The 20,719-nt window shown below is 46.4% G+C and overlaps 1 protein-coding gene across 1 annotated transcript; it reads right to left on the bottom strand.

Moving 5' to 3' along the window:
• On the bottom strand, positions 1–15,557 carry PLAC8L1 (PLAC8 like 1; the record flags this gene model as incomplete). Its single annotated transcript, XM_080673982.1, has 4 exons — positions 1–141; positions 2,542–2,678; positions 11,068–11,204; positions 15,436–15,557. The coding sequence occupies 4 exons, from the start codon at positions 15,555–15,557 to the stop codon at positions 1–3; spliced, it is 537 nt and encodes a 178-aa protein (XP_080530108.1).
• Between the last annotated feature and the right edge of the window lie 5,162 nt (positions 15,558–20,719).

Here is a 20,719-nt window from a genome sequence, read left to right as displayed (position 1 = left end):
TCAAACAAAGGTGTCCTTCATTGAAGGGGCCGCTGAGATTTCATAGAGATGGGAGGTCCTCATCTTGAGCTCCCGGGCCAGCTGACAGATGGACAAAGGCCAACAGCAGTGCACGGCCAGCCAGTCCTCACACAGTGTGCCCTGCGGGGAGACCTGGTGTCTGTCCTGGTGCAACCACACAGGCTCAGTCATCACCCAGGGACCTTACAGCACTACCTGGTGCAACCACACAGGCTCAGTCATCACCCAGGGCCTCTATAGTACTACCTGGTGCAACCACACAGGCTCAGTCATCACCCAGGGCCTCTATAGTACTACCTGGTGTAACCACACAGGCTCAGTCATCACCCAGGGCCTCTATAGTACTACCTGGTGCAACCACACAGGCTCAGTCATCACCCAGGGCCTCTACAGCACTACCTGGTGCAACCACACAGGCTCAGTCATCACCCAGGGCCTCTACAGTACTACCTGGTGTAACCACACAGGCTCAGTCATCACCCAGGGACCTTACAGCACTACCTGGTGTAACCACACAGGCTCAGTCATCACCCAGGGCCTCTATAGTACTACCTGGTGTAACCACACAGGCTCAGTCATCACCCAGAGACCTTACAGCACTACCTGGTGTAACCACACAGGCTCAGTCATCACCCAGGGCCTCTACAGTACTACCTGGTGTAACCACACAGGCTCAGTCATCACCCAGGGCCTCTACAGTACTACCTGGTGTAACCACACAGGCTCAGTCATCACCCAGGGCCTCTACAGCACTACCTGGTGTAACCACACAGGCTCAGTCATCACCCAGGGAACTTACAGCACTACCTGGTGCAACCACACAGGCTCAGTCATCACCCAGGGCCTGTGTAGTACTACCTGGTGCAACCACACAGGCTCAGTCATCACCCAGGGCCTCTACAGCACTACCTGGTGCAACCACACAGGCTCAGTCATCACCCAGGGCCTCTACAGCACTACCTGGTGCAACAACACAGACTCAGTCATCACCCAGGGACCTTACAGCACTACCTGGTGCAACCACACAGGCTCAGTCATCACCCAGGGCCTCTACAGCACTACCTGGTGCAACCACACAGGCTCAGTCATCACCCAGGGCCTCTACAGCACTACCTGGTGTAACCACACAGGCTCAGTCATCACCCAGGGCCTCTACAGCACTACCTGGTGCAACCACACAGGCTCAGTCATCACCCAGGGCCTCTACAGCACTACCTGGTGTAACCACACAGGCTCAGTCATCACCCAGGGCCTCTACAGCACTACCTGGTGTAACCACACAGGCTCAGTCATCACCCAGGGCCTCTACAGCACTACCTGGTGTAACCACACAGGCTCAGTCATCACCCAGGGACCTTACAGCACTACCTGGTGTAACCACACAGGCTCAGTCATCACCCAGGGCCTCTACAGCACTACCTGATGCAACCACACAGGCTCAGTCATCACCCAGGGCCTGTAAAGTACTACCTGGTGTAACCACACAGGCTCAGTCATCACCCAGGGACCTTACAGCACTACCTGGTGTAACCACACAGGCTCAGTCATCACCCAGGGCCTCTACAGCACTACCTGGTGCAACCACACAGGCTCAGTCATCACCCAAGGCTGTATAGTACTACCTGGTGCAACCACACAGGCTCAGTCATCACCCAGGGCCTCTACAATCCTACCTGGTGGCCCATCCCATGCACAGCTTCCAAGATCCACCGAAGCCCCCAAGTCAGCACACAGGGACACAGCTCCACTGGCTTACCCAAGTCCCAAGCCGCTCACTGCTAATCAGTCCTTGCAATTTAAACACCTTCTCTTTGGGCTTTGATACAGGCTTCATATTTGAAACCACTGCTTTCTCTGCCAGCATCTTTTTTCTTCCTCTTAGGACTTAACATTTATAATTATTTTATTTATTTCTTTGAGATGGGTAATAAGTCCACATGGTCCAAACTTCCCACAGTAAGAAGGGGTAGGAAGTAAAAAGTAAATCCCCTTCTACAGGTATCCCCAGACACTCAATTACTTGCCTAGGGCAAGCAGTGTTGGAGTTTGTTACCTACACTCCCAAATGAATTCTGTCTACACGGTATATACATATATAGTATTATATGTAAATAGTTGCAAACTGCTATGCTGTGCTCTCTTTTTCACTTAAAAATATCTCTTAGAGACCATTTCATATGAATATATAAAGAGACACTCTTTTTTTAACTATCCACACCTTAATGTGTATGCTGTCTGTCCTCACTCCCGCACTGTAACTCAGTCTCAGCTGCACTGGAAGTGAATTCTGCATATGCCACATAGACTACATTTTAAGTCAGACCAGCCCTAATCTATCTTCCAAATCTGATGCAATTCTACCCACAGTCTTCTCCTGATGCAATGAGGGGAACAGGACTGGCCCACTGATCAGTAATCTGCATTAGAGTAAGTCCCCCTTGGACATACCCTGCACAGGTTGGAAAGGCATCCAGGTTCCCACACAGACCCAGGTTCGCACATACATTCAAACATACTTACCCATATTTTATGTCTTTCTCTGGTGCCAACTCTCAGTGCAAAGGTGGACCCAGGTAATAACGGCCAACAAAAACACTCTCCATAATGCCTGGCGATGTCACACTCAAGACACATGGGACAAAACAGACCACAGAAACCTGTCAATAACCACACAAAAGAAAGGCCAGGTGCTCAGATGTGATCAGAGAAAGTTTCCACCTCGGAGAGCATTTACTACCCTGTGCCATCAGTTTAATGCTGCACCTTCTCCCTGCAATCAGGAGGAATAGCCAATTCTCAAAACTCGGTGTATGAAAATTGCCATAACTGAGGCCTGTCAAAACTGTCTCCTTTTGTTAAACACTGACAAAGCTGAACCCGATACAGCTCTGTTAGCGGTCACTACGGTAATTGTTTTTCCCTGTCAAGAGAAAGCATTGAATAATGTTTTCCAGTTGAATCACAACTGTCACCTCTATTAAGTTTATCTACCTGATTTCAATATTTAAAATAGACACAGTGTATGATGCTTTTGAATAGCAGGCATTGTTGTCTATAAATGGGGGTGGAAGCTTGTCACGGGTCCATTGATCCTGCCGGCTCCTTATCAAGACTTCATTCTATTTCTCAGGTCAGAAGGTTACTAGTTTAGTGGGGCCACTGACATCTGCCAGTTTTAATCAGTAAACTAATAGAAGCGTGGTTCTTTGAACGTCAACTGGGAACAGTTTTGTCATTTATTCATTCATCTTTAACGACTGATGCTGTTTCCTACACATTCTGCATGAACCACCTAACACAGAGGTTCTGTCTTAAATAGGTTTGGGTCACAGACCCTTTTGAGAATATGAACTTGCTCCTCAAGAGAAAAGAAAAATATGTGCACACCGACATGCACAATTGTGCATTCAATTCCACGGGGTTCAGGATCCATTGAAAACTACCAACAGGACTCAGGTTAAGAATCGCTGAGATACAGTTAAGATGTGATGTCATCTCACATCGGGAAAGATGACAACCTTGATGAATACAAATAATTAGGACTATGAAACAGAAAGCTAAACATAACCTTTAAAGTGTTTTCAACAAATATGTTATTGAGGCATAACTTATATACAAGAAAGGGCACAGATCATAAACGTTCAGTTAGATGAGTTTAACAATCATATTCAACCAAGTAACCGAACGTGTAGAACGTGCCCTCACCCTGGAGTTCCTTCATGCCTCTTCCCAGACGATCCCATCTCCCAGCACCCCCAACTCCAGAGGCAATCACTATTCTGATTTCTCTTCCCATAGATAACTTTCTTTTTTTTTTTTAAATATATTTTATTGATTTTCCACAGAGAGGAAGGGAGAGGGACAGAGAGCTAGAAACATCAATGAGAGAGAAACATCGATCAGCTGCCTCCTGCACACCTCCCACTGGGGATGTGCCTGCAACCAAGGTACATGCCCTTGACCGGAATCGAACCCAGGACCCTTCAGTCCGCAGGCCGACGCTCTATCCATTGAGCCAAACCGGTTTCGGCCCCATAGATAACTTTCACCTCTTCTTGGACTTCATATAAGTGGAATGGTGTATACTTTTATAATTGACTTCTTTTGTTCAACATCTTGTTTCTTGAGATTCATCTGTGTTGTTATGTGAATCTGTAGTTTATTCTTTTTATTGCTGAACCAGAGGCCTGATGCACGAAATTCATGCAAGGGCCTTGGCCCCAGCCTCTGCCGCCTCTGCTGCAGCCCTTCTCATCCACCACCTCACCCCCTCCCCTGTTGTGGCTTTGTCCAGAAGGAGGGACATCCAGAAGGATGTCCAGTCTAATTAGCATATTGTGCTTTTATTATTATAAAGTATTCCAACGTATAAATATTCTACAAGTTATTTATCCATTCTCCCACTAATTATTCCAATTTTTGCTATTATGAATAAGTACTATTAACATACATATACAAATATTTATGTGGGCATTCCACTAGGGTGGGTTCCTGGAAGTAGAATTGCTTGAATCATGGGGTAGATTTATGTTTAACTTCTACAAGAAACTAACAAATGCAAAGAGTTCTCCCAAGTACTTGTGCCATTTAACCTTCCCACACACAATGTATGAGAATTCGTTGTTCTGCTTCCTCACCAACATTTGCTATTGTCAGTCTTTTATTTTAGCCATTCTAATGAGTGTGAAATGGTAGTGATCACAGCCTTTTGATGCTCAGATACCATGTCACTAGTGCACTAGAACTTCCTGTCAAAGGCCCTTCCCAGCCTACCTGTCCCTCCCTCCCCTACCCCGACCCCATCCCAACAGCAAGGAGTGCAAAGTCCCACTCCCAAATTCAGTGACCAAGAAGCAAAAAGCTACGAATGCTGCTTTTTCCCAGAACCTTCCAGGGATGCTCCAGGACTCTGGACTTCTTCAGTGTCTCACAGGTGTAGTGAACCCCTTTCATGTCCCACGTGGTTCAGGGTTCAGGGTTTGGGCTCTGGAGGAGGCCACACGCAAATGAAAGAGACTAGAAAATATTAATTTGGAAATATTGGGGGCCAGGCGGGGGCCAGGCGGGAGCCCAACTCCAGGGGAAGGACTCAACTTTGCTCCGCCTAGCGATCCCTTTTATTAAGACTATGGGATACACCCATAGCCTTTAGGCAGGCAATTCCAATAATAGCCAATCAGCAAGAATTTACATAAAACTAGGTTCTATGTGCACTAGTGACATGGTATCTGAGCATCAAAAGGCTGCGATCACTACCATTTCACACTCATTAGAATGGCTAAAATAAAAGGCGGAAGTTGCTTCAGCTACCATTGTCTCAACTAGACAGTGGGTGGTTGGCTCTGACCTTTCAGAGCTTCGAGGCTGACCAGCCTTCCGGGTTCCTTGTCCACACCTCTCTGCTAGTGAAGGCAATGGGCGGCTTCCAACACACAGGGGTGAGGTAGCAGGTCCACAGGAACGTGAGGACTGGGGTGTTGGTGGGGAGATGACAAGGAGCAGCCTATCTTTGAGGAACATCTATTTCATTCATTCAGAAGTCTTAAGATAATCGCAACATCACATACTGTGGGCATCACATGGCTGAGAACAAACTGAATTCAGCCTTGCATTGGTCTGGAATATTTATTACCCATAAGAATGGCAAAGGTTTCTAAGTTTTTTAATATCAAATGTTGTGGGGAACCATGGAAAAATACAGGGTGTCCCCCCAAAATGTATACACAATGTCTGTAGATTCTACTACATTTTGAGAACGAAATGTATTTTTATAAACACAATTATTCAAAGTGTGTACACATTTTTGGGACACCCTGCAGGTGCTCCATGCAGTGATGAAAGTGGGGACTGGCACAGCCACGCTGGAAGGTGACCTGGCTGAACCCAGGAAACTTTAAATCCTCTGGGACCCAGCAATGCCACTTACCAGCACGACCCGGGAATGATGCTGTCACGTGTCACAGAGGCAGCTACAAGGATGTCCGCTGCAGCATTACAAGTTAAAACAACTCAAATGTACATGACTAGGTGGACGTGTAACCAACCCACAGCGGTAGAAATCATACCATAATGAAGAACGCAATGAAAGATCAATTAAGTGCCAACAGAGTTAAATCTCTAGGACCTATTTTTAGTTAAAAACAAACAAACACACAATTGCGTAATATGCTATGTGCAGCGTAATGCCATGTACACTTTGTTTAAAGAGAGAAGATACTTAGGCTCACAAGGGATGTGAGCCAGAAACCCAGCCTCTTCTCTTCCACTCACAGGCCTGGTGGTTATGTAAGCGCCCACTGCCTCAATGTTCCTGGCCTGTCCTCTGAGATGGGCTCCACCCCCATGCATGGGACGTGGTTCCTTACTCATCGCTTCAGTTCCTCGGGGAGCCCAGATAACAAGCCTACACAAACCAGGGGGTGGAGCCCAGAGAGCGACGGAGGAGCGGTGGGCGGACACTGCAGCGAGGTACACGCCAGACCATTGTTACCAAAGGAAGAACCGCCTGACAGTGAGTCACTCCCGTAGGAAGGGGCACACGCATGCATTGTGGGTGGGAGTGTAAATTAGCACACCTTCCAAGCGGAGAGCCACTTGGCAGCATCCAGCACGATTCAGAATGGCACATGTGAGTGTACAGTTTACAACAGTTAGCCCACAGGTAAGGCATGCACACACAAAAAGACAGCAGTATGAGGATAGTCACAGAGCATTGGTTTGCTTAGCAAAATGTCTGGAAAACACAGGTAGGTCCACAGTAGGAATTTTTGAGTAAATTATGCTACATTCATACCATGGAATCTATGCAGCAATTTAAGTGATTAACTCCAGAGGTGCTGAGAGGGTCTGATCACCTAGAGGTGCATTGTGAAAACAAATGTGCCGAACAGTGTGTTTACAATTCTACTGCGTGTGTGACTTGCATACACACACATACAGCAAAAAAAATCTGGAAGGGTAGATACCAAAACAGTAGCCATGGTGATCTCTGGCACAGAGAGTACAGGATACTGCTTCTTTCTCGTATAGTCGTTTGTATTTTTCTTTTTTACGATGATTATAAGATACTATTATAATAAAAAATTTACCTGTTTTCCTTTGAATGTTTGCATACCTTTACAAGCAGACAGACTCTGTCTGGGCTCAGAGGAGAACTGGGTAGAGAGAGGGCAACAATGGAGTAGCTGCTTTTCACATAGCAAAGGGGTAGGTGCTTCGGAAGTTTGCATCATCCACATGGCACCCTATTCAAAAGCCTTTCTTTAAGCACTGAGCTGGGTGCAAAGGGGAGAAGCCCCACTCCCGGGACACGCTCAGAAAGCCGAGGCTGCCGGGCCCTGCCTTGCACGCTGCGCACGGGACTGAGACAAACCAGCGGATCCCATTCTTTCTACCTCCGAGGCCTATGTTCTTTCAATGGCGTGTGAGAGAGCAAGAGGCGAGTGGGCACACAGGCCAAATGTCATGAAGGACACGTACCTCCCAGGGGCCGAGCGCCCTACCAGGCATCCAAGCAGTGAGCGAAACAACGGAGGTCCCTGCTGTCAGAGAGTGGGCAGTTTACCCGAGATACAGTCTGGGGACATGAATCCCAGTCTGAGGCCTTTTCATCTTCCTTCCTCTTCTAGAAAACCAGAGAGAATCCCGGCCCTCTTCCTTCTGCCCACCTTGGGCAGCTGATGGCTCCTGATCGACACCAAACTCCTTCCTGCCTGGGGCTCGAGATGCCCTCCACAGGGAGGACTGAGGGCTGACCCTTTACCATCTTTCAGGGCGCAGCTTAAGTCAGGTCCTCAGAGAAGCCGTCCTTCACCCCTGTAATCTCCTCTCATAGCGCCCTGCTTATTCCCTTCATTGCCCTTACCACAACCACAATTGTTTTGTTTATTGATTTATCTGCTTATTGTCTGCCTCCTCTAAGAAACCGTCTCAGTCTCATTCACGATTAAGTCTGTAACACCTATCACATGTCTGTACACAGGTAGGAACTCGGTCAATATGGGTTGAACTACAAATCAATGGGGATTACACCTTCCACATAAGCCTTCTCTGGGACCACATCACAAGCATTCCGAGGCTCGGATTTCTTGCTGTTTACCCACGATGCCATGTAGCAGCCAATTATTTCACTCGGCTTCTTTCCCACATCTGAGCTTTCAGCACCCACATCTTCAAAGGGCACAGAGCACCCGCCTGCTGACCTCGGTGCGTCCTTAGCGCTGTGCTCACAGCCGTGAGCCCGGCTTGTGGCTGAGCAGAACTCGCCGTGTGGGAGCACACTGACCACCAGGGGGCAGCTCCTGCATTGAGCGTCTGTCCCCTGGACGGGGCGTGTGGCCGTTAGGGTCAATTTGCATATTACCCTTTTATTATATAGGATTTGTTGGGATTTTCCTGGTAACAGCACCCCAGTAGAAAAAAATAGGAAATTACCCCTTACTATTGTGGGCAATATTGATAGAACTGTCACTCAAAGTGCCCTGGCCTGGCAAGTGGCAGCCCGTGACCTAAGCTAGACAAACTGGCTCCGTCTGCTGACATCGAGTTTCACACAGGAAAGCGAAAGGATGCACCACACTGTCCGCTAGCCCCTGCCAATGCATCTATCCATTCTGAGCCGTGTTTTCAGTTGATTTTTTATTCTGTGAGCTATCCCATTGCCATCTAGTGAAACCCAGCATTTGCTTGAGTCTTCGTTTCCCACGGCTGCCAGAACAAAATGCCACAGATGGGGCATCGTGGAACCAGAGAAAGTATTCTCTCACTGGAGAGTTAGGAGGCAAGAGGTCTGACATCAGCGTGTGGCAGGGGTGTCGTCTGGAAGCTCCGAGGGATGAGCCTGCTCCGTGCCTCCCCGCAGGTTTCTGTGGCCACTGGTTGTCTGCAGCATTCCTTGGCTTCTGGGTGCATCACTCCATTCCTGCTTCTGCCTCCACATCACCTTCTCTTCTGTGTGTTTGTGTCCAAATTTCCCTCTTCTTATAAAAACACCAGCCATGGGGTTAGGGCCCCCACCCTAACCCAGTGTAACCTCTTTTTAACTTGACTAGATTGGAAAACCCTGCTTCAAACTGAGGTCACATTCAGAGGTTTCAGGTGGACATGAATTTAGAGGGGTTACTATTCAACCCAATGCAACATTCAACCAAAAACCTCGGATCCCCTTAGGTTCCACTGTGAAGAGTGGGTTCTATACATTGTCTGCTTTAGTCCTGACAACACTTGAGGTGGACACATCTTATCTTCATCTTAGAGGTGGCAAAATGAATACCCAGAGAATTTGTCTGAGGTCAAATGACCGGTAAGAGGCAGTTAAGATTCAAAGCAAGGTCTCTATCTGATACAAACGTGTTCTCCCAATAAGTACATTATATTCCAGGCTTTGCCCTACTAGGAAATGCAATAATGGCTCCGCAACCCCCAACTCCAAGCTATGGAAGGAAAAGGGTCCACTTCCCAGGCTGGGGCCAGGTCTGCACATCTCACAGGACTGCCTGCCTTCTCTGTACGCAGTCCTAGGTAACAAGCAAAGGCAGGAAATCTGGATGATGACAGGAAGAGCCTGAGAGAATCAGAGAACGGCCACAATTGCCTGGTCAGACGGCCACGTGGGCAGCAGAGGCAGGAAGAGGCCTGCTGAGCTCTGGGTCAGATGGGCAGAGACAGGAATAGCAGGTGGGTCGGGTCTGGTGCCGGGCAGTCTCTTCTCCGTGAGGCCCAGGCCGTGAAGGCACAGCCTGGATGTTCAAGGCATCAAAAAAACTGTTAGAGCTTTCCCCTCCACAAGGCTCTTGGTTGAATAAGGACTAGGATCATGTAATCGCTCAATGCTCGCTGACTGTTCCATCCTGGGGACTTTGGGACAAATTCAGATCTTCCCAGAGCCTGTATGTAAAAAGTGGGGAGAGGCATGTTCTTCAAAAGTATTAGATCCGGGGTCTGTTTGGATTTTGACTTAAGAGACTGTAACTCATCTTTCAAAAGGGAAGCCCCAAACACACATGCGCGCACGCGCACACGCACACACACACACACACACACACACACACACACATGCACATGCTCCAAGAAAAATTCAGTCGTCGAATTGCTCCCTAGGGCAAGAGCATCAGGCCCTGGAAGACACCCGAGGAGGGTCAGAATGTCCTGAGGTAAAAATAGAGTCCCTGAGCTTTGAACCTCAGTCCCCGTGGAGGACAGTGTTGTTGGTCCTTGTGAACCATTGTCTGCAAAGATTTTAATCAAGGGGGCTCCTTTTGTAATGTTTCCTCTTATAAGAGTACGGCCCATTCCTCATAGAAATACTGGAGAGAGAGAAACAAAAATAAAATAAAAATTATTCACTGGCCTACCATCTGGAGCCACTGGCTGTAAACATTTGTATTTGAATCCTTCCAGATATCTTTCTTAAGTGTTTCCCCCCGCAAATGGTGTCGAAGGTGCATAGTTTTGCAATCTGCTTCTTTAACTTAAAAATAGATCCCAAACATCTTTCCATCCCATTAGATGTTATTCTACATCATGACTTCTCATGGCTGTATAATAACTCATCGTGTGACGCCCTCACTGAACATTCAGTTGTCCAGATTGTTGCTATAATAACCAATGCTACAAAATTTCATGCCGCTGCGAAACCTCTGCACGTGATTTATTTCCTTAGACTAAATGCCTGAAAAATGTAATTACTGGGTCAAAAACTATGCATCGCTTGAGGTCCTTTTTACATGTATTACTAAACCATCCACTGGAAAGGTTGTACCAATTTACACTCCCACAGATGAGGGAGCCCATTTCGTGAGTCTTTGCCAACAGTGTGCTTTGCCCTTTAAAAAAAATCGTTAAGTCACCACTTAGCCTATGAAAGCATCCACGTCTCTGAAAGGCAAGGTTTTTCCTGCCAAGAAGTACATTTGAGTCACTAGAGGATTAGTCCAGTTATTCTAAGCCATTTAATTTCTGCCCTTGCCCCTGATGTTGCTTTTCTACCCACTGATGTCCTGGGTGAAAAAAATGTAAAGGAGAACTTAAATGAGGAGGAAAACGTACAGATCCTCCTGTCTCTGCAGACACTGAAGAGGCCGGTGCTCCAGTCCCCGCCTGTCTGGACAACGGTGGTGACCGCGGTCCTGCCTCTGGCTCCCCGCACGGGCTGCTTCACCACAGCCTGGGCTGGCACGTGGCTCCTGGCGAGTCAAGGATGGCGATTAATTAGGAAACAAAGACAGCTCCGAAGAATGACCATTATGCCAAGACAGAGCCATAAAGAGGAGACACGGGCCCAAGGATGCCAAACCCAACCAACCTCCCCATGGCCCTCCCTCCTCCTTCTTCATACCTTCTCGGACCTTTTGCCCCACCGCTATTAATGCATTATTTATTCCAGGTCCTGTCCCTCAAACTCAACGTCCAGTCTGCTTCCTCAGGGTTTCTCAGTGCTTCCTAACAGTCAATTCACAAACTCAGAAGCAAGAGGCCTCAGCTCAGATCCCTGCATGCCACTGCCTGGAACAGGAGGCAGGCTGGAAGGGAAGAGGATGCTTGTGACGTAGGCAGTGAGGCACCAGGGGGCAGACAGCTGGCTGTGCTGTGACTGGGAGGCCAGGGCTGGGAGCTGCCCGTCTAGATGTGAAAAGCAGGGCCCTTTCACTAGCCATTAGGCAGTACAGGCGATGCTGAGGTGGCCTACCAAACTTTTCAAGAGCCTACAAAAGTGAGACCTGGAAAAAAGTACTGGCTCCAGAACAGAAAAACTGCAAAATAGAAATCAGTTAACACAAAAAAACCTGGCATTGTGTCACTCTCACTCATTGTCAAATTCAGAATTCACAAATATTTCATTGCATTTGGAAACAACTTACAATTCTTTCATTTAAAAAAATCCCAAACCCCCCCAACTTTGCAGGGGCCTGAACCCTCACCCCTTCTGAGGGAGGTCTCCTGCCCCCATGGCTGCTTCACTTCCCATGCCCGGCTTAAATTGGGACTCAGATAACAGACAGAGACTTGGCCGACAGACAGCAGCTACCCTCTCACTGAAACAAGACTTGTTTGAGTTGTATTGTACCCATGGTGTGGGGAAGTGGGTTTTTGATATCTAAATCCAGCCTAGCACCAGGAATGCTCAGGGCCTACTCAAGAAGGCAAATAATCCTTTCCACTAATATTTACAGGGTAAAATAAGATTGTTGTTAGAGTATTAAATTTGACAGTAAAATAGCAGTCAAGTTCTCAGACTAATTTAAATTGGCTAAGTGAAATAAGTGAATATTCTAGAAAAATTAATGGTACTGGACAAAAAGCTGTTCTTAAACTGTTAACTAAAATTTTTATTGGTAGTTCATCTCATAGTAAAATTGTGTAACATGTAATGAACCTAAAGCAGTCATATTTTAGTGCAAAAAATTAAAATTTAAAAGCTATCAAGACTACATTATAAAATTTCCAAAAGCCTCCTAATATTTAAATCAAAAAGGGGGGGGGGGTAGTAGAAGAATGTCATGTAAGGAAAAGTATCTTGTAAGTAAATTACATCTAGAAAATTTTTAATTTAGAAAATTAACTTTCATTTGTAATGCTAACAGCAAGACACCCATGAAAAACACACATGGTGTCAAAACAAGCCAAAGGAAAATCATTTGGGAAAAAAATGAAAAAGGATCCCAAGTCAAATTTATAGAAAAGATTCCTTTATTAATTTTTGGTCGAGAATATGTTTGTATATTTTCAGAAAACACCTCCAAGACCATGTGGATTCCTGCAACAGAGAGGAATTGACAGGACTGCTCCAGCCATGAAGACCGAAGAGAAACAGTCCAGAGATGGAAGACACTGATGACACCTTGCCATACTAGCAGTCAGCAGCTGTGCGTCGCTGCAGGTTGCCCAGGACCAAACCAGAGAGGGTCGGACCTGCATTACCACCATTTGTCCACCATCCAGAACTGAAATATCATTGCTGACATGTACACATAAGGAACTGTTTGACATTGAAATTGGGACTCAAAAGAACTGTTGGCCCAGAAATAAACTCACTACAGACTGATTCATTTGCCACTCAGCATAACCATTATTGCTTGTCTCATTTTCGGTTCTTATAAGTGTATTTCCAGTATCACATGATCTCACTCATCTAGGGGAAATAATGAACAACATAATGTGATGAACAAAAACAGACCCGGAGACGGGGAAGCATCGATCAGACTGTCAAACCTCAGAGGGAAGGTAGGGGAGGGTGGGGGTAAGGGGAGAGAGATCAACCAAAGGACTTGTATGCATGCATATAAGCCTAACCAGTGGTCATGGACAACAGGGGCCTGGGGGCATGCGTGGGGAGGGGTCTGGGATGGGAATGGGAGGATGAGGACAAATATGTGATACCTTAATCAATAAAGAAATTAATAAAAAGAAAAAAATAACAACAATACAGAGCTTGGGACAAAAAAAAAATTCCAAGTATGTAGGACTGCTGAGAAGCAGCAGCCAATCATAAATGACTCATAGCCAAATAATTTCAAAAGCAAAATTATAAAAATCATTATGCTTACAATATAGCAAAAAAACAACATAGAGCTATAACGTATGGTATGGATATATTTGAATATGTGTCATAATGTGGGTGAGCACCTGTTGCTATGGACTGAATCGTGTCCCCCAAATTCATGTCGAAGCTGACCCCCAACATGACTATATTTGTCAATAGGGCTTTTCGGAGGCAATGAAAGTTAAATGGGGGCGTGGGGTGGGGTCTGGTCTGATATGATTGCTGGCTGTGAAGAGCAGGAAAGGCCATCCATGTACGCACACAGGGACAAGGCTGCAGCCAGAAAGAGTCCCCTGCGGGCTCCCCCATCCTGCACGCCCAGACTCCAGAACTGTGAGAAAACAAACTTCCGTTCTTCCAGCCACCCAGCCTGTGATATTACACTATGGCAGCCCAAGCTAGGAAACGTGTGCGGACTTCAAACCGGCCCTGAAAAATAACTACCTTTACACTATCTTATGTCCTGTTTCCATGTAAGCTCCAAGGTCGGGGCACACACTGCCTCTCCGGCGGCCCCAGAATCCAGCGTGCTCCCTTGAACCAGGTGGGTGCATGTATTTGTTGAATTGGGTCAAATTGAATCGAATTGAATTCACACGTCTCTTCCATTACGTTTGCGTCCTCCTCAAATCCAGCTCCCAGTGAGGTGGCCTTCGGTGTTTGAGCCTCGGGGCAGGCAGGGCGCTCGGGTGTGAGCTGATGAGGCGTGCAGAGCAGCCTGCAGCTTCCGACCCCTCACCCTGCCGGGGTGGTGGCACTTCCCTCAGGATGCCGAGAGCTTCCAATTACCTCCAACTTTCAGAAGAGGGATTTCTTAGCTCCAAGCCCCTGGATTCCATCTTCCCCTGAAATAAACCATCTACAGCCCGCAGCCCTGGACTAGACGTGTCTGCCTCGACCTCACCCGGCATTACGTGAGCAGCACCTTTTGTTACGGGGAGGCAGCCTGTCCCCTCTCTGTTCCAAATCAAATAACCAAGAGGATAGCTTTTCCTTCGTGAAAATAAAAGTTGGTTTTTAGGGGGTGTTTTACCTAATTTTGAACTCAAGAAATACAGTATTGAGATTCCTTCCTTTATACCCGGATTCTTTAGTGAATCTGTATTAAGACATTTGAGTTAACAAGCACTGGCTAAAACATTTCAGTTCAAGATTATATATAACTCACGTGTCATAACGAACATAACAAGCATAGCCCTGGCTGGTGGCTGGGTTGGTTTGAGCATCATCCTGTGCACGGAAGGTTATGGGTTCAATGCCTGGTCACAGCCCATACCTAGGTTGCGGGTTCAATCCCCAGTCGGGGAGCGTATGGGAGGCAACCGACGAATGTTTCTCTCTTTGTAAACAAATCAGTAAAAACACATCCTCAGGTGAGAATTAAAAAGAGAAAGAACGAGCATAGCTACCCTTCACTGAGCACTTTCTGTGTACAAGGCACTCGGTAGCTCCTTTAAGAATTGAATAATTATTCAGGGGCCGCCACAGGGATCAAACTGAAGTAGCTATTGCAGCTTCCTGCACACTTTTAGCTCTATCGTCCCAGAGAATGTTCCACTACCACTGGGTTTCAAAGGGTGGAAATTCCTGGCAGTCATCAGAAAGTTTCACTTGGTCAGGCTTCAACGTTCTGAGGATAAAGAGACACCCTTTCACCCAAGCCAGCCCTTCTCTTTTCTAAAGCCAACAGAGGCCAGAAGGAACTAATCAGGTGCCCCCGTTTGAACTACACATGGGAAATGATAGCAACTCTTTCTTCCCAAGCCCAGCATTTCCCCTGGCTCCTTGTAAGAGACTGATTTGATCAGTCAAACCCAAGAGCAGAAGCTGGGGAGAGGAGGATAAGAGGAGGAGGGAAAGCGCCGAACCCCTACCTCCAGTTGGAAATTAAATGTTCATCTTCAGATGACACGAGTGAAAGCGACAGAGGAGAGTGCACACTGAGTAAGCACACATCCTCGGGAAACCTGGAGAAGTCACTTCCAAACCAATTCATAGTGACAGGTGTTACTGGTCACTGGGCTATCCTTTCCCTTGAGAGTAAGCTGGTTCGAAACGCAGGTTCAGTCCAAAGGGGAACAGCTCTTCGGAAGAACGTTGCCTTGACATTCTGGAACCTGAGGTCACAGCCACCAAGGGACAGACGTCTTATTTAAAGACAGGCACACGCCTAACTGTGGCATGTCTGTCTTACAGAGCTGAAGGGAGATGCTGCTCAAGATGTAGTGTAAGTTTAAAAAAACAGCCTGGCCAAAACCGGTTTGGCTCAGTGGATGGAGCATCAGCCTGCGGACTGAAGGGTCCCAGGTTCGATTCCGGTCAGGGGCATGTACCTTGGTTGCGGGCACATCCCCAGTGGGGGGTGTGCAGGAGGCAGCTGATCGATGTTTCTCTCTCATCGATGTTTCTGACTATCTATCACTCTTCCTTCCTCTCTGTAAAAAATCAATAAAATATATTTAAAAAAAAAAAAAAAAAACAGCCTGGCTGGCATGGCTCAGTGGTTGAGCCCTGACCCATGAACCAGGAGGTCACGGTTTGATTCCCAGTCAGGGCACATGCCTGGATTGCACACTCGATCCCCAGTAGGAGTGCAGGAGTTGGCTGATTCTCTCTCATCATTGATGTTTCTCTCCCTCGCTCCCTGTCCCTTACTTTCTGAAATCAATATATATATGTATATATATGCTAGAGGCCAGATGTACGACATTCGTGCACTGGGAGAGGGGGGACCTCAGCACGACCTGTACCCTCTCGCAGTCGGGACCCCTCAGCGAACATCCCCTGAGGGGTCCTTATCGCTGCACGGAGGTGGGAGGCTCCCGCCACCGCCACTGTGCTCACCAGCCGTGAGCCTGGCTTCTCACTAAGCACACTGACCACCAGGGGGCAGCTCCTGCATTGAGCTTCTGACCCCTGGTGGTCAGTGCGCCTCATAGTGATCGGTCATCATTCTTCCATTTGGTCGCCTTGTGTATTAGGGTTTTATTATATAGGATACACACACACACACACACACACACACACACACACACACACACACACACACACACACATCTTTGGTGGAAAACCCCTTTGCTCTGAGAGAGAACTCTAGCAAGCATTAATCTAGCAGTGTCACTCGGCCTTCCCTTAGGGGACTCAGAGGCCACAGATTCCTGCCGTGTCCTGTAGCTGAGAAGCAGCAGGGCCTCTCTTCGTCCCAGGAATGCTGGTCCAAAGCAGGATGAGTCCCACAATAACCTGAGAGCGGGGGCAGACAGTCCAGCCCAGACTCTGTACTTGAATCCATCAGGAAAGGCGGTCTCCTAAGGTTTGTGCTACACCAGGTTGCCCGCAGCCTCAGGCTTTTTAGAGCTCCTAGACATCTCTACTCATGGACTGCCTTGACCTTGCCAGGAAAGAGGTACCACTTGCCTGCTTTCCTTTCCAGCCCCCAGGGGTCAGTGAACAAGGGCAGAGATGGGCGGGCGATCGCCTCCCCACTGCTCTGAGTCTTCAGGGGCTTAGGAGCCTCTGAAATATGCCTGTAGGACATGCCTTATGGAGATGTGAACCCCCCAAACACAAAAAAAATGTCCTTGGAGACCAAAAAATTAGACAAAATTGCACAGTGAGGGGAAGAGTCTGCAATCATAATTCAATGTTGGGTTAAAAAGACGACAGGAGGAAACTGCCAACTATGCCACATACTCCTGTCATCAGACCCACACAGAACGGTTGCTTGGGGTTCCCAACTTCAAGGCACTGACTTGAGCAGGTTGCTAACAAAAACCTATACAATACCTCCCAAATCAAGGGTCTTCAGCTAAAGCTTCGTAACTGCCTGCACTCCATGGGTTCTGGGCAATCTTACTGTCTTCTTACCTGAACGACAGCATCCCACATGAAGGACACCACGTGTCTTCGGCTTTCCCCTCTATTCCAAGTGCTCAGCACAGTGTTTGAAACATAATACACATCAGTAATACGTCGAATAAATATGGTATACATGAAAATTCATGTTTATAATAACAAAAATTAAGAGGTAATTACTTGCTTTGCCAAAAATATTTACAATAAGATTGCTTTGAAGAGCGAACAATCATTGTACATGTAAGCTGATTCTCATATTTTAACATTTCGTTTGTGCCCAACTTTTCTAATCAAACATCCATTGTATGACGTGACTAATCCACATGCCACACAGCTCCTTCACCTAAAAATAAAATGAAAAAGGAATGCTCTTCTCTATAGAAAAATGACAACTCTTTTTTAAAAATATATTTTTTTATTTATTTCAGAGAGAAAGGGCGAGATAGAAACATCAATGATGAGAGAGAATTATTGATCCGCTGCCTCCTGCATGCCCCCTACTGGGGATGTGCCCTGATGGGGAATCAAACCCGTGACCTCCTGGTTCACAGGTCGACGCTCCACCACTGAGCCACACCAGCCAAGCATGACAACTCTTTATGAAAAAGAAGTGACAGCGTTAGGAGGTGAGCATTTCCAACGCCCCCAACATAACTCCTTCAGCAGAGGGGCTTCGCGGGGAACTAAAACTGTGGTCAAAAACTGGAAGCAGGACGTTCCCAAGGTGCCAGTTCAGATCACACCTCCCTCCACATATTTCTGGTTGCAAAAGAAATAATGTATCTCACCTCTGGAGAGTTCCAGAAATTCTCAAAATGTATCTTTACAATGGAAAGTTCTGAAAGTGTTTTTTAGAAGTATCTTTACAACAAAAACTCTGGAAGTGACTTTAAAATATGTATCTTTATAATGAAAAGTCTGGATGTGATCAAAATGTATCTTTAAGATGAAGAATTTGGGAAATAACCAAATTTAGTATCACCACGAGTGGGACATTATTATAACTAATATTATGCACCTCTTGAAATGATACATAGGAAATAATGTTTAACCTAAATTTCAGTCCTAGACCACACTGTCCAATAGAAATATGCCAGCCTCATATGCAACTTTTCTAGTTTTAAAAAGTAATTTTAATATATTTGACCCAATTTATTCAAAATATTATTTCACATGTAACCAATCTAAAAGAAAATTATTATTGAGATAGTTTGTATTCTCTCTGTCATCCAAAGGCTTTGAAACTGCAAGTGCAGTCTACACTCTTACAGAACACAATTCAGACTAGTCACATTTCTTTCTTTTTTTTTTTAATATCTATTTTTATTTATTTCAGAGAGGAAAGGAGAGGGAGAGAGATAAAAACATCAAATGATGAGAGAGAATCATTGATGGGCTACCTCCTACAGGCCCACACTGGGGATGTGCCCTGACCGGGAATCAAACCCATGACCTCCTGGTTCATAGGTCAACGTTCAACCACTGAGCCATGCTGGCCAGGCCAGACTAGCCACATTTCAAATGTGCTCTAGATACATGGTTAGTGGCTAAATCATTGGACAGCACAGCTCTAGCCAAACTCCCAGCAAAACAAGGAATAGAGGAATAAACGACCACCTACTACTCCCCAGCGGAAGTGCAGTAGGTACTCCTTTGTCACATTCTGTAAGCCCTTGGAGCAAGGATCATGCCCTATCCTGAGCACAGCAACAGGCAATTAGGAAACTTAATTGATGCTGCCAAGTCTTGGGTGGCATCTGAATATTTTCTAATACAGACGTGAAGTTATGTTCAAAGATACTAAGCAAACAGTTCAACAAAGTATCAACTAACATGGAAACTACCAGAGCCAAGCACACAGATATCTAATAAGTAGTCATTAGGTTTTGGGCACAACTTCCACACACTCCAGAAGACATGAAGGCACATACGATCTCATTCCCACTCAAAAATTTGCAGTGTTCTCCAGAGAATTAAATCCAACTTTTCACTTGCCCCTGAAACCCAAGAATCTTTATAATAAGGTCCAATTTACTTACCTGTTTCTAACCTTTTCCCCTTCATTCCTCCAAGATAAGCATTCCATTTCTGGCGTCATCTCCCAAGCAAGCCACGCACGTGTTTTCACCTGCAAGCCCCTATCCACACCTAGGTCTAAAAGCTAGGAATGTGGCCCTGCTCTGCGTCACTGCCACTCCAGTCCTACTCACCCTTCACGTCCCACCTCATCTGAGAAGTCTTACCTGCCTCTGGCCCCACACACTTCCCCTCCTCGGATCGAAGAGCCCTGACCAGCCTTGGGCAAACTACGGCCCGCGGGCCGGATCCGGCTGTTCTATCCGGTTCTCTTGCTCTCCCCTCCGCTCCTTTACTTTGAATTTATATTAGTTCACACAAACACTCCATCCATGCTTTTGTTCCGGCCCTCGGGTCCAGTTTAAGAACCCATTGTGGCCCTCGAGTCAAAAAGTTTGCCCACCCCTGCACAGACCATGGTCAAATCCGCTCCTGCGTGCAGGTGTGCCTCCCTGTCCAGTACGTGTGCTGCAATGGGCTGGAAGACAGGCTAGGGCTCTCATGCAGCTCTGCTCGAGGGTATAGGAGACCTTGGACAGGTCACTCTCCATCCTTAGCCCTGTTTTTTCAGGTGGCCTCTTTGCTATTCCTTCAGCACACCAGCTACATGCTCCTGCCTCGCCGCCTTTACACCTGCTCTCCCCTGTGCCCATGTGCATTCATCCATGGACCTACAAAAGCCCACTTTTAGCAGTTTCGTCTTAAAATACACTCCACAAACACAAAACCACACCTAACCACAAAGTTACTCTATATCATTCTGTGCAGATCCTTTAAAACATCAAAATCTTGGAAGCAACCTAAGCACCCAACCATAGGAGACTGCGTGAATAAATTATGATACATCTTTCCAATTATATTTCACAATGGGGAAGGGGAGGAGAGCAGAAGGAGAAGGAACATCTTCATGAACTAAAGTGAGAAAATGTCCAGGCTATGTTGTCAACTTAAAAAAGCAAGATGTAAAATAATTATAAACAACATGCTACTTTTTGCCTGAGAAAGGAGAAATTAAAGCACACACAAATATTTGCTTATTTTCAAAAAAAGAAACACAGGAAAGATAACTCAGAAACCAGTGAAAATGGCTAGAGGCTGGGAATGTGGTGCAAGAGAGTAAAATTCTCTGGATGAACACAGTTTGACTTTAAAACTGTGTACATTTTCACATATTCAAAAAGTAAATAAAAAGAAAAAAAGCAAACTAAGAAATTGAATAAAAATAGA

The sequence above is a fragment of the Plecotus auritus genome (assembly GCF_963455305.1).
Source record: "Plecotus auritus genome assembly, chromosome: 6".
NCBI classification, from domain to species: Eukaryota; Metazoa; Chordata; class Mammalia; order Chiroptera; family Vespertilionidae; genus Plecotus; species Plecotus auritus.
The sequence above is the reverse complement of the archived record's forward strand: the minus strand, read 5'-3'. Positions and strand labels throughout refer to the sequence as shown.